Genomic DNA, 12,284 nt, shown 5'->3' on the forward strand with positions numbered 1-12,284 from the left:
GTGTGTGTGTGTGTGTGTGTGTGTGTGTGTGTGAATGCAAAAATGCATTCTGGGAAATATAGTAAATAAAGAAAACACAAGGCAGGTGGAGGGAAAACTGGTTTACCTGAAGAACAACTTAAAATAACAAACAACGTGACCATCAAGGATCAGTGAGATTGGACTTTCAAGTATCCAAGGAGAGATTTTATTTTTACATTTACAAGCGCCTTGTTTCTGCTGAACTGGAAAAAAAAACCCTGCATGAGAGTGTTTCCCAGAGACAGAGACAAGAAGAGGCTTCCCATTCACACCCAGTGAAGCAGCACCGGCCTGAGCTGCCTCCTCTAACAGCCTCTGGATTTATTCCCTGCCATTATTTCAGCCAGCAGAGCCATTCGGGTGCTCCTCCGAGGTCCTGGCATTTAAAAATGCGTTCTCATGCCAACTGCAGCCAACTGGGAGATCACTGGGAGAGCAGCTCCGCTCTGAGGCAACCTGACAACCGTCACCAAGGCTCAGAGAGAAAGAAATCCACCTCTCCCTGTTTGTTTTGAAAACGGTACTTAGGAAACATTATTCCCTGACAGTATTATTTTTTATTGATTGATCCATGACATTCATTTGATTCACTTGAAGTCAGCGTGTGTTTGTTGTTTCTTTAAGTTGTGTCTTTTTGAAGTGAGCTATTTCTGTCAGCACCACGGGCTTCTTACCTGACCTGCACTAATGAATGGATGCATCTGTGCTTTCAGGCATTTACATTGCTGCCTCTACTGTCACAACACAAAGCTAACTTAACAACATGTAAAGTTTTATTTACTTTAAAATGTTTCCACTTTGGGACTCAAACATGTATTTAAAGGCTTTTTTTGCTAAGTTTAGAGGGGAAGTGTCTCTTTGGAGCAACTGATAACTCACAGACATCTGAATGGGACATGGTTTAGGGTTTATTTTATTTCAATCATGTATTTTATCATGTGTTTTTTATATAAAATCAAAACATGAAAAGTAACAAGTAACTGTAGCTGTCAAATAAATGCAGAGAAGTAAAATGCACATCATTATACTCATAGTGGTAACGTAATGTAGTGGTAGTACATATGAAGAAGCAGAAAATGGAAACATTCAATTAAAGTACAAGCAACATTTTCCTTAAGCACAATACTTAAGTAAATGTATTTAGTTTCTTTCCAACACTGATAGATAACATGAAGCAATCAGGTAATGACAACAGTTAAGACTTATTGGCTTGGCCATAAAAACTAAATTAGTCTACATTGAAGCTGCAATATGCAACTTCTTGTACATGAAAATGATAAACGAACAAGATCTGTTGCAGATTTCTGTTTGTCTGTTACGCTGTGTTCAGATCTAAAGCCTCTCCTTCCATCTTTTCTTCACAGATTGAGCACTGTGCTTATATAATATTGCAAAATTGCAATCAACCAAATTTTAATTTCAGTCATTTAATCAGACTTCACACAGGTCCCTCTGGAGAGATAAAAGGCTTTATACGACCTTTTCCACACATGCAGCAGTACTCCCCAACACCTGAAAACACACTGACGTGTTTTCCTTTAATGAAGTTGAGCAATTTCAGGGCGTAAACCAGCTTCCTGTGAGCGCGGCCAGTTGTGACATGCAAGTCAAAGAAACAACAACAACAACAACAACAACAATAACAGAGGGAAACGAAAAAATAATGAAGCTACACATGTCAAGTAACCTTTTTCATGAATCTGCCTGTTGCTCACATCACCTCCACATCCACCCGCACACATGTTCCCAAATCCCACTGTATACATACCCGCCCTTGAGCCATTGTTCCCTGCTAAACTGTCTATTGTGCTAACCAAGCTGTAGCTTTCCAGCCCTCTGTCTAGTTATCCTGCCTGCCTTATTTTTTGACCCTTGCTTGCCCTTTTCTGACTTTTGCCTGCCTCCTTAAGCCCCATTGGACTTGGTTGTCTATTCTGACCGCCTGCCTGTTCGCTGAACCTTTTCCTGACCCAGATCAGTATCAGTTCATTTGTGGGGGCTTTAGGGACCAAGTGGGAGCTAAGAGTGAGGGTCTAACAATACACTTACTGCCTGAGGAAGAAAATCTGCATACTGTTAAAAACAACAACAAACCTAAACACTAGGCAGGAGTGTGATTGTGCAGCAAATGTAAATATGGCTGCTCCTTTAGTCAGATTTAAGAGTTGATCATTAGTTTCTACAACAAACTCTATACTCCATTTAAGGATGCTCATCATTTGCTGAAAACTGACAAAATACTTCCTCGGAGAATCAACACTTAAGTGAGTGCTCACAAGGAATATTATCAACAAGTCTGCAGACATCCATTCATTTCCTTTAGAGCCGACTGACAGTTTGACAGCTTGATCACTTGGCTGCTGAGAACAATTGGCTGCTGCTAAACTTCTTACCATCACTGGCTGTTTACAAGTAATCAGATTTCTGCTCTCTCTATCTTCTTGTTTTGACCAGCTTCATAAACCTTTCTTCCTGGCAAACTGGAGAGAAAGCTGACAAGCTTACTCACGGTAAATATAACACAAATCTCTCAGAACGGCGGCATAAACTATTGGGGCTGATGATGAACTTAAAAAATATATATTTTAAAATTTTAATTAACACAACTCAGTTACCACAGGCTGAATAATAATGTGAACTCAGGAAACCCGCGCAACATCATGAAAGGAAATAACAGAACAGAACAAACAATAACCTAATTATTTTGATATAAATAATATAAATACAGTGAGTTATGCAACATTCAAGACTTTAACTGAGGCATTTAACCCTTTTAGAAATATTATTTGAAAGTTTTCAAATTTAGTTTGACATTGTACTTCACCTAGAAGTTATAGCAATTGGAAGGCTCTGCGCGACCATAGTAAACCCACCCTGGTGATTTTCATTATTTTTGGCTAATTATACAACTCAGGGCGGGAATGTACAAATTAACTGATTAACATATTTGTTGCATCTGGTTGGACAGGACAAATTACACATTTACAATTCCTGGCAACCCTCTTTTATATAAATGACATGTAGATAGTACTACTTTGTTTAATTCAGTTATGTTAAGGTAATAGTTGGCTGGATTATCTTCACAAGCAACATTTTCAAGTGAATAAAGAGCTGAATTTATGTACAGATCTGAAGCAGTGTGAGTCCCATCTGTGGTTAGAGTTCGGCACTTTGGTGAAAGTTCGGGAAAGGTTATGGTTTTGGTTAAATGTTAGTTAGTACATCATGCCTCATGCACTGTAGACTTGTTCCATTTTTAAACCAAGGCCGTGATCTTTCCTTAACCTTAACCAGGAGCTGCGAGTGCCTAAACATAACCATAAAAATAATGCTCTAGTCAGTGTAAGGGGATATTTTTTTGTTAGATCAGATATTCTGGTAAAAAAAAAAATAGTAAAATACATCGTCAGTATTGCGACCTGCCAGATACGTTAATTATAAACATGTCCTCATTTTGTTAATAGAAAACATATTCGGTTGGCATTACATTTCCATCAAAACGTATTTGCTAAATTTAATTTCTAGTCCACTGACCTAAGTACCCAGCTTTCCATCCAAATGTAACGCATATTTTAACAAAATTTCTAGAAAATCAGCTTTTTTTGAACAGGAGGATGGAAACACGCCTGTAGCTTCATCCACCAGTTACCTCAGTATTAAGAATACTAAACACACAGCCTCATTTTCTAACAAAGGCTGCGTCAGGGTTTGAGGGTTGAGTTTTTGTTATGTCCTGTTTTATTTTGAAAGCACCTTTCCTTTTGTGTTTTTGTTAACTTCACTTCTTGTCTTTGTATGTTTTCTCAATGGATGCATAAAGAAATCGTTGGAGGCGGGGCTCCGTTCATTCCAATGAGAGCTGCTTACTGGTGCATGAAGCTGAAAAAGTTTGACTTTGGGGTTTTAAATTATCAGGACTACGGTTTGCCCACTATGTCATATTGGCATCAACGTATGGCACACTTCCTGGGGGATCAGTTTTCCTGTCTGTGTAACTGAGTGCCCCACCCTTAGTTCCACCTGTCCCTCGCTATCCTCACCTCACTTGTGTATTTAAGTATGTGTGTTCCCCTTGTTAGTCCGTAGTTCGTTTTCATGTCAAGCGTCCCAGCCCTAACTCTATTGCTTTGTGTTTTTGGACATGTTGCCTGATTTCCTGGACTTCTTTTGGACTTTGACTATTGCCAGCTCCTTTCTCGATTTGTTTGTCTTGTGTTGGACTGCCCACCTGTTTTTGACCCTTACCCTCCTCCACTCTCGTAAGCTTGTTTACCCTTTTGTTTTATTATTAATAAACACCATGAAACGGAACCTGCTCTGGCTGGTGTTCTGCATTTGGGTCCAAATCCCTTGTTGTACTGTGTCTAACCCTAACCCGGATGACATTACTATGATTTCATCAGCTGTAATTTTCTCAAACTTGACAAAGTTTCTCCAGAGCCACAGAAAACTTTATACAAGTGTTTTCACAACCTTGTGGTTTCCCTTTAACATAAAACAAATCTTTAAGACTACATGCCATGATTTTATTTCACCCAGCAGGACCATAAAACAACAACAGACTGACAGCAGGGAGCAGAGTGGGACTTCATTTGACCCCAGAGAAGAATTCAGGCCACAAAAAACAGATCAGGTGAAGGTGCTGTAGCTGAGAGACACTGACAGGGTGTGAGAAAGAGAAAAGCAACAGCTGACATCACAGCAGAGTATCACATCTAATTAAATATTATTGTACATTACATGCAACAATATAACCTCAGGTGCTCTACAGATGTGGTGAAAACAACTGCTCAGGGTCATGTACAACAAGCTAATCAAGTTCATACCCAGACCAGAAACAACAGGATGTTATTCTGGCTCTTGTATCAGGGTTTTCATGGCTCTGCAGCAGGTTTAAATTCTGCATCAAGTACATGCTCAGTATTTCCACAAGTGGAGATTCTTTGTGGAGTCAATCAGTTCTTTTGAAAAGGAACTGTAGGCATTAACCTGCTGCTATAATATAGGATCCTGGCTGCAGAGTTTTGCTCCCATTCAGCCCCAAGAGCATCAGTGAGATCCAACACTGGTGTTGGGCGATCAGTTCTGGCTTACAGTCTCTGTTTCAGTTCATCCAAAAGGTGTTGGATCAAGTTGAAGTTTAGGTTTTTTTATTGCACAACAATTACAGTGAAGCAGTCGTCGTCAATGAAATTCTTAGTTCCCATGCTCACCCCAACAGTGATCAGTGAACAGTGATGTGTATTTATGAATTAAATAAAACATGTTGGAGATGGGGTTGAGGTAAGGGCTCTGTGCAGGCCAGTCAAGTTCTTCCATATCAAACTGGAAAAAACATTTCTTCATGGTCCTGGCTTTGTTCATGGGGGTATTGTCATGTTCAAACAGGAAAGAGACAAACAAACTGTTGACGCAGAGCTGGAGGAAAACTCATTATCTTATCTAACAAATCATTGTATGCTGGTGCCTTAAGATTTCCCTCCAGGGGCCTCCAGAATACGAGAAACCAGTCCTAAGTATATAGTTTGTGCACAACGGTGTCCACATACTTTAAGCCATATAGTGCATTTTTATTAGCACTGATAACAGATATATTTTTATGGGAAACACTGCCATTTTTCTTTATTTAAACACTAAATAAAGAGCTATAAAAATCACCACAGAAATCTAAAATAAGCGGAACCTCCAGAATTTCGCTATGTCACGATCGCAATTACTAGCACAATTTCAACAAGTCCCCGTGAATTCAGTGCAACTTGCAATCATTGCCATTTCCCGCAAAATATGGTCATAAGGTATGCTGGTTTATATGCATGGTTAGGGCAAGGAAATCCTGGAGGGACTGTTTGAGGATTTAACTATAATTCTAAAGTTAAAAAAAATCACATCTACCTATGAAGTTTCACTTGTAAAAAAAATCCCCAAAACGTTGCAACTTTCTTCACAATTTTTTAGGAAAAGCTGCCGCATAATCAGGCATTTTATTACGCAACAGTAACTAAAAAGCCCCTGCGAAATCCTGGAGACTGGAGCTCCATTTTAGTCCAAAACCTATAAACCAATGTCATTTAACTTGATGACAAAAGCAAAACTGCTCAGTGGGGACACTGTAACAGAAGAAATAATTATCTAAAATTGCAAAATATATTGACAAATAAAATAGTTTAAAACAAAGTACTTTCTCAGAAAAAGAGCCTCCGACCCTGCAGGTTTAATATCAGGCTGTGCACAATAAAAAAGGGCTTTGATCAAAAACAATGTCAATCAAATGCCCCCCACAACAGCAGATGATCTGTCTGTCAGGAACAATCTTACACAGGAACACACTGGTTAGGTGCCATGGGATTATTACAGACATGACCAAACATGTCAAAAAATATCAGCTTCCTCTTTAGGGGGATGGTTGCCTGGGTGTGCAGGGCTTGGTGGTAGTGGCAGTGTGACACACACACACACACACACACACACACACACACAAATATATACAGCTGACCCCAAATAATCCCAAGTGAAGCAAACAACATCACACTGAACTGTCAAGGTGACAGATTTTAGTATTGGATAGCCATAAGCAAATCCAGGCAAACATAATCACCTGAGGGCAAACTGAGAGTGAAGATGAGGTGAGAAGTTACCTGGTGAACAGCAGAGAAGGAAACACAACAACAAAAGATTACAGCTGCGGTGAAAACCTTTAACCCGGTGGGCTGACAAACTTCCAACTCATTATGCTTCTAGTGAGTCATGTGACTTGTGTTTACAAGCCCTAACTGGCTGTTAATTGATCCGAGGTGTGAAACAAAACAAACCAGGTACAAAAGTGCAGCAGAATCAGCTTCTCTACTCTAGATCTGAGGTTTACACTGTAAACCACCCACAAATACATTAATGACTCGCATGCAAACACTCATACAGTATTCATTTACATTTACACTGACATGTACACACCAAAACACGCACATTTATTAAGACCTACCAACAGGCTCACATTGCGGCACAGGACAAGTACACACACACACACACACACACACACACACACAATAAATACTTAAATGTACTCAGCAGCATACGGCATGTCACTCATGAGTGCACAGACACCTACACACAAACACTTTCAGAGTTAGATATGGGCATATACACACATTTGCACACACATATGCAATTACAAATTAAAATATGCGTACCCACACACACATATACAGAAACATATAATGTAGCACACAGTACATGAACATGTACACACATGCACACAGCCAGCAGTCTGCGTGATGTCGGAGCTCACCAGGTCGTCCAGGATGGTGACGGGGAAATCGAACATGCACATCTTGACAGGCTGAGCGAGGGCTCTGTGCAGGCTGAACAGGGACTTGGCTTCCATGCTGCACACTGTACGCACCGCGCACTCGCCGCTCGCAAAACAAATTTCCACCACCAAAAAATAAAACAATAAATTATTAAAAAAATAAAAATAAAATGAGGGGAATAAATGAAGAAGGAACTCCCCGAGCTGGCTGCTCACTTGCTCTGCCTCTCGCCGAAGACTGCAAGAGATCCGTCTCAGGGAAAAAAAGAGGAACCCCCTCCACCTCCTTTTCTTCTTCCCAGCCACCAACAACCCTGTACTCTCCTCGCTTCCCCCCCCCTTCCTCTTCTCGTCTTTCCTCCCCTCCTCCTCGCTCCCTCCCTCCCTCAGCAGGGAAAGCCTTAACTGTCCGCAGCTGCTCTCGTCTTTCCGTCTTCTGGAGGTATTGCCCAACAGCTCAGCAACGCTCAGCTGTTATACCAAGACCGCAGTGTGTTTGCATTCTCTCTCCTCTGTAACGTTCAGGCTGAACTGTTCAGACTTGCCACATAGCTGAATGCGTCTGCCAGAAGAAAAAAAAAAACCTTGCCAAATGAAATGCAGCAGGTACACAGAGGGGTTCTGAGGTGCCGTCTGACTCTCTTCTGCTTCATTATGCTGCAGCAATTTAATCAAGAGAGAAGGATGTTTTGCTCCTGTAGTGCCAGACTGTCTGTGCGAGCCCATTAAAGATGAAGCAGGGTGACTGCTTCTGAGGCTGATGTATGAATCAGCCTCCCCCTCTCATTAATGTTGCTGGTAAATGTGAAACCAGACGTTCTGGCGGGTTACCAGCCCACTTCTGAAAATTGTTTTCTTTTTTGAATATCTGTTGGGACGAAAGCAGCCGTTCTAGCTGCTCTACGGAGCGTTATTAAATCACTGATGCTGTTTAGAAAGTCACGGCTGTGTGCTTCACCTGTCACAGACTCAAAGAACACTTGTCAATCAAACAGCGGGATTTCTGATGATGAAACATTGTTAGGTTTGTAAGGTGGCACCCCTAAGCCACATCCTGGCAAATGAGTTAGTTTACTGGGAATACAGCCTGTTCAAAGGTACCCTGTGGAGCAATATTTTGATGAGTGGATCCCAAATTGTTTCTCATGCCCTATTAGTTGTACATGAGGATGCACATGAAAGTGCACGAGCATGCAGTTGATGCACTTGCTGAACGTTTCACTCCACGTGCCAAGTAACACAATGCGGTGCCAGTAAAAATAACAAAATATGCGTTTCCTTTGCAGTTTTGAATGTCACACACACATTGTTTTGTACAATGGTAAATCCTGAGCTTGTTGTGTCTAACCCTGGTCAAAATAACCATATTTGAGGTCAATAACCCAAATGTCATATAAAGAAATTGCGTCAAAACAACCAACTTTTTTTTAGCTTCAGGTGTTTTTCAGCAGTAAATACTAAAGCTTTCAAGATGAGTCACTAAGCACCCCTGATAAACATGAAAGTCTCCCAGATTATCACTTTAAAAGTACAGAGGTCACACGTATGAGTGATGTTCATGGGAATCTATCTGATCATCTGTGTTCTTCTGTCAGCTGTCCTATGTTTGACAGCTCTGTCTAATCTGACAGCAGATAAGACAGTCCTAGGGTCCAATGACCTGTTTTGCTTGTATCTCTAAACAAACAAAAAGACATTTCATAATAACATATTATGAATCAGGCTAGTTTGCACCGAGTCTTGCTGTGTGTGTACACAACTAGACCTGCACCGATTAGTCAATTAATCGATTACTCGATCGACAGTTGACAACTATTTTAGACATTAAATCAACATTTTAATAATTGTTTCATTAAAATGCAAAAAACATTTCACTGTTTCCACCTTCTCAGACGTTAGGATTTGAGGCTGTTCTTTGTCATAAGTGATAGTCAACTGAATCTCTTTCATTTCTGGAGACAAAAACAAAGCAAGACATGTGAAGACGTCACCTTGGGCTGTTCTCAAATTATCGCTAGCCGTCTAGAAAGTGCGAAGTCGCAGGCAAGTGTGTGACCAACGCTGCTTGTTTTGCAGCCACTTGTCGCCTACCTATTATAAAAAAGCATGTCCTGAGACTTAATTTGCAAAGTTTGGTTTGAATATCCAGGTGTGCAACACTTGATCAACTACGAGCATTTCTTTGCATCTCAGTAAACACACTGCAGCACTTCTGCTGTGTGGAAACTAACCACATCACACTACACTGAGGGTTCTGGCTGCATTTGAAAAGAAACTAAACATTTAACTTCACAACAAACTGAATACTCTCAGTCTGCATTAGATGTTCAGTCTGCTGTATGTAGATGAGTGGTTCCCCACAGCAGCAGAATCAGACTGCATCAGAAACATCTTTCCCTCCAACTGGACTGAATTTTGACATTTTGATTATCTTTCTTCATCATCTTTTCAGCCTGAACCCGAAGGCTTAAAAATCCTCCTGTAAACTCTTAAAAATATTTCTAGTCAACTTCGTCGTATGTAGGTCACGCGGCTTTTACCCCAAATGGCTGATACACTGATAGAAAGGAAGTATGTTTGCTTTGACCTGAAAACAACTGCCTCAGAGCTGTGAAAACATATCTGTATTTGTTTTTGAAAGCTTCTGAGGTTTTTTTCCCCTATCACACAAATCATGTCAAAGGCGCTTTGACCACTTTGCTTTTGTTTAATCATCGTGCAAATGTGCTAATGTCAGCAACCACGCTATGTAATTATTAACTGTGAAAACTTTGGGGAAATATATTGCAAAATAATAACACAATGCTAAATGAGCATAACAGCATCATGCTCACTCATTCCACATTTTAAAGCTTTTCTTTCTTCCGCTAATATTTGCATATTCGCAGGACAGTCTAAATATTTTAAGTGTGCTCTGGCTCCAAGTGTTGGGGAATTTACACGGGAATCAAAGGCAGAATTCAGGCCTGATTCAGATGCAAATGATGTTCGATGTCGAGTACAGCAGCGAGTGAAGACGAAGTGCTGTTGCTTTTAAAAACAAAGAGACAGTAGAAGAAGAAGGAGAAGAAGAGAGCGCAGCTGAAGGAAAAGAGCAAGAGGGCCTGAAACACCACTGGGAACTGCTTATAGATGCAAAGGCCGTCCCACGGCTGAATACTGTAGGAGAGCCGTTGTCATGGAAACAGGGAGGCAAAGCCAGCTCTTCATAGGGCTATATTAGACCAACCCCTCCTCCTCCCTTCCTCCTCTACAGATACCAAGCCAGGACAGGAAGCCAGTCTGTAACCTGCAGGCTCGCTTCCTGTAGACTCGGACAAAGACAGGACGGGCGGTGCAGGTACACAAGAGGTTAGTTCATCATCTGCGCTCAGTGTGCAGTGTCATCTTGTCTGGGTAAATGCTGCTTTGAGACGATGATGAGGTGTTAGAGGGCAGGTGACGCTACAGTCCGCAAAACCTTTCAGGACGACACGCAACAGGAGAATAAGATCAACAACATCGTAGGTGACTATAATAAGAAGTCTGGATGTAAAACTTGTCGTAACATTTAAGACAAGGCTCTGGATTCAGTACATACAGGGAATCAAACAAATTCAGCACACAGTATGTCTAGAATCTGTTGAACCGTACAGCTCTGTGTTTGCTGAGTTCAGATTTTATCTTGTGTTTGTCATCACAGCTGGTTACTTTTGTTCTATTGTAAAGCTGCTTTGGTGGAGAAGCATTGTAGGTGGGCCTAACGGGCCTGGGCCTGCCCACTTGTACAACTGTCCCATACTTAATGACTGGAAGAACATATATTCTTGTTATGTGACTCAGTTTAAATTTGGGGTTTCGGTTATTGCGTGCGTGCGTGCGTGCGTGCGTGCGTGCGTGCGTGCGTGCGTGCGTGCGTGTGTGCGTGTGGTAGTGGTAGGGGAGCGAGTAGCTGGGTGCTCAGAGTTTGGTATACGATTTGTTAGCCCGAGCCTGAATTCTTTATATGTTGTTTATGACATATTTTATTATATATATAATATATATTAGAATTATATTATTATATTATAAAATAGTTTGTCTATGTGAATTGTAAATAATTATAATCACCTGTAATTAAAGGATTTGGGTTGTTTTTCTCACAGTGTGCTGTGCATATGTTTTTATCACCGGTTCAGAATGATGTTACTATCAAACCCTGTCCTAACATCAGACGATCTCTGTCCTCACTGAATCTGTTACGTAATGTAAACAAACCACGTACCTGTACCTAAACACTTAAGTAAAAGGTGGGTGAGTACTTGCTTTCTTCCTACGTTTGTACTTTTTAAACAGAAAACACTTTTCTTTTTTCTTTTCAAGCCTTAAAAGGGGTGGGTCTGCTGGGGGAGGATTGTTTATGCTTAGTGTGTTTATGGTTTTTGCTTGCTGTTTTGTGCACTTCTTACTTTAAAAGCAATAAATAAAGTATAAAAAAGAAAACACATGTTTTATATTGTGATATTTTGGAGTTCCTTTACTGGAAATAACACACAATGTAGAACAGCAAGTTCTAGAAAAACATTCATAAACAACCAGACACGTTAGTCGCCTTCCACAGCATGATTTCAGTCACTTATGTTTTACCGAGAGTTAGAAAGCGCCAAAGGAAGGCAAACAGTATCAACTTCTGTAATTAAAAGGCGCAGCCAAAATTACTTTGGCCCATCCAAAACTGAAATACATCCCAAGTCTCCAATTTTATAAAATTGTCCAAAATGTCCTTTACACTTTTCTAAAGTCAAAGTTCACACACATCAAATTGTTTGTTATGACCATCCAATAGTTAAAACTCAAAGACACTCAGTTTAATATCATAGAAATCTAAGAACACCACCATATACTTGTATTTGAGAGGCTGCACCCAGAGAGTTTTTACCATTTTTGCTTTAAAAATTAAGTAAACAAACATTCTCACAATCAAAAAGATGAATTTTCTGAT

The 12,284-nt window shown here is 40.5% G+C and overlaps 1 protein-coding gene across 2 annotated transcripts in view; it reads right to left on the bottom strand.

Annotated features, from left to right (window-relative positions):
• Nucleotides 1-12,284, bottom strand: part of LOC123959645 (ral guanine nucleotide dissociation stimulator-like) — a 69,645-nt gene that overhangs the window by 48,408 nt on the left and 8,953 nt on the right. Inside the window, exon 1 of one of the 2 annotated variants that reach the window (XM_046033817.1) lies at nt 7,304-7,485. The exons of the other annotated variant lie outside the window; for it this stretch is intronic. Coding sequence (XP_045889773.1) covers nt 7,304-7,399 — 96 coding nt within the window. The 5' untranslated portion in view covers nt 7,400-7,485. Of the gene's footprint in view, nt 1-7,303; nt 7,486-12,284 lie in introns of those variants that run through there. 2 annotated transcript variants of the gene reach the window in all.

The sequence above is a fragment of the Micropterus dolomieu genome, linkage group LG21 (assembly GCF_021292245.1).
Source record: "Micropterus dolomieu isolate WLL.071019.BEF.003 ecotype Adirondacks linkage group LG21, ASM2129224v1, whole genome shotgun sequence".
In the NCBI taxonomy this organism is placed as follows: domain Eukaryota; kingdom Metazoa; phylum Chordata; class Actinopteri; order Centrarchiformes; family Centrarchidae; genus Micropterus; species Micropterus dolomieu.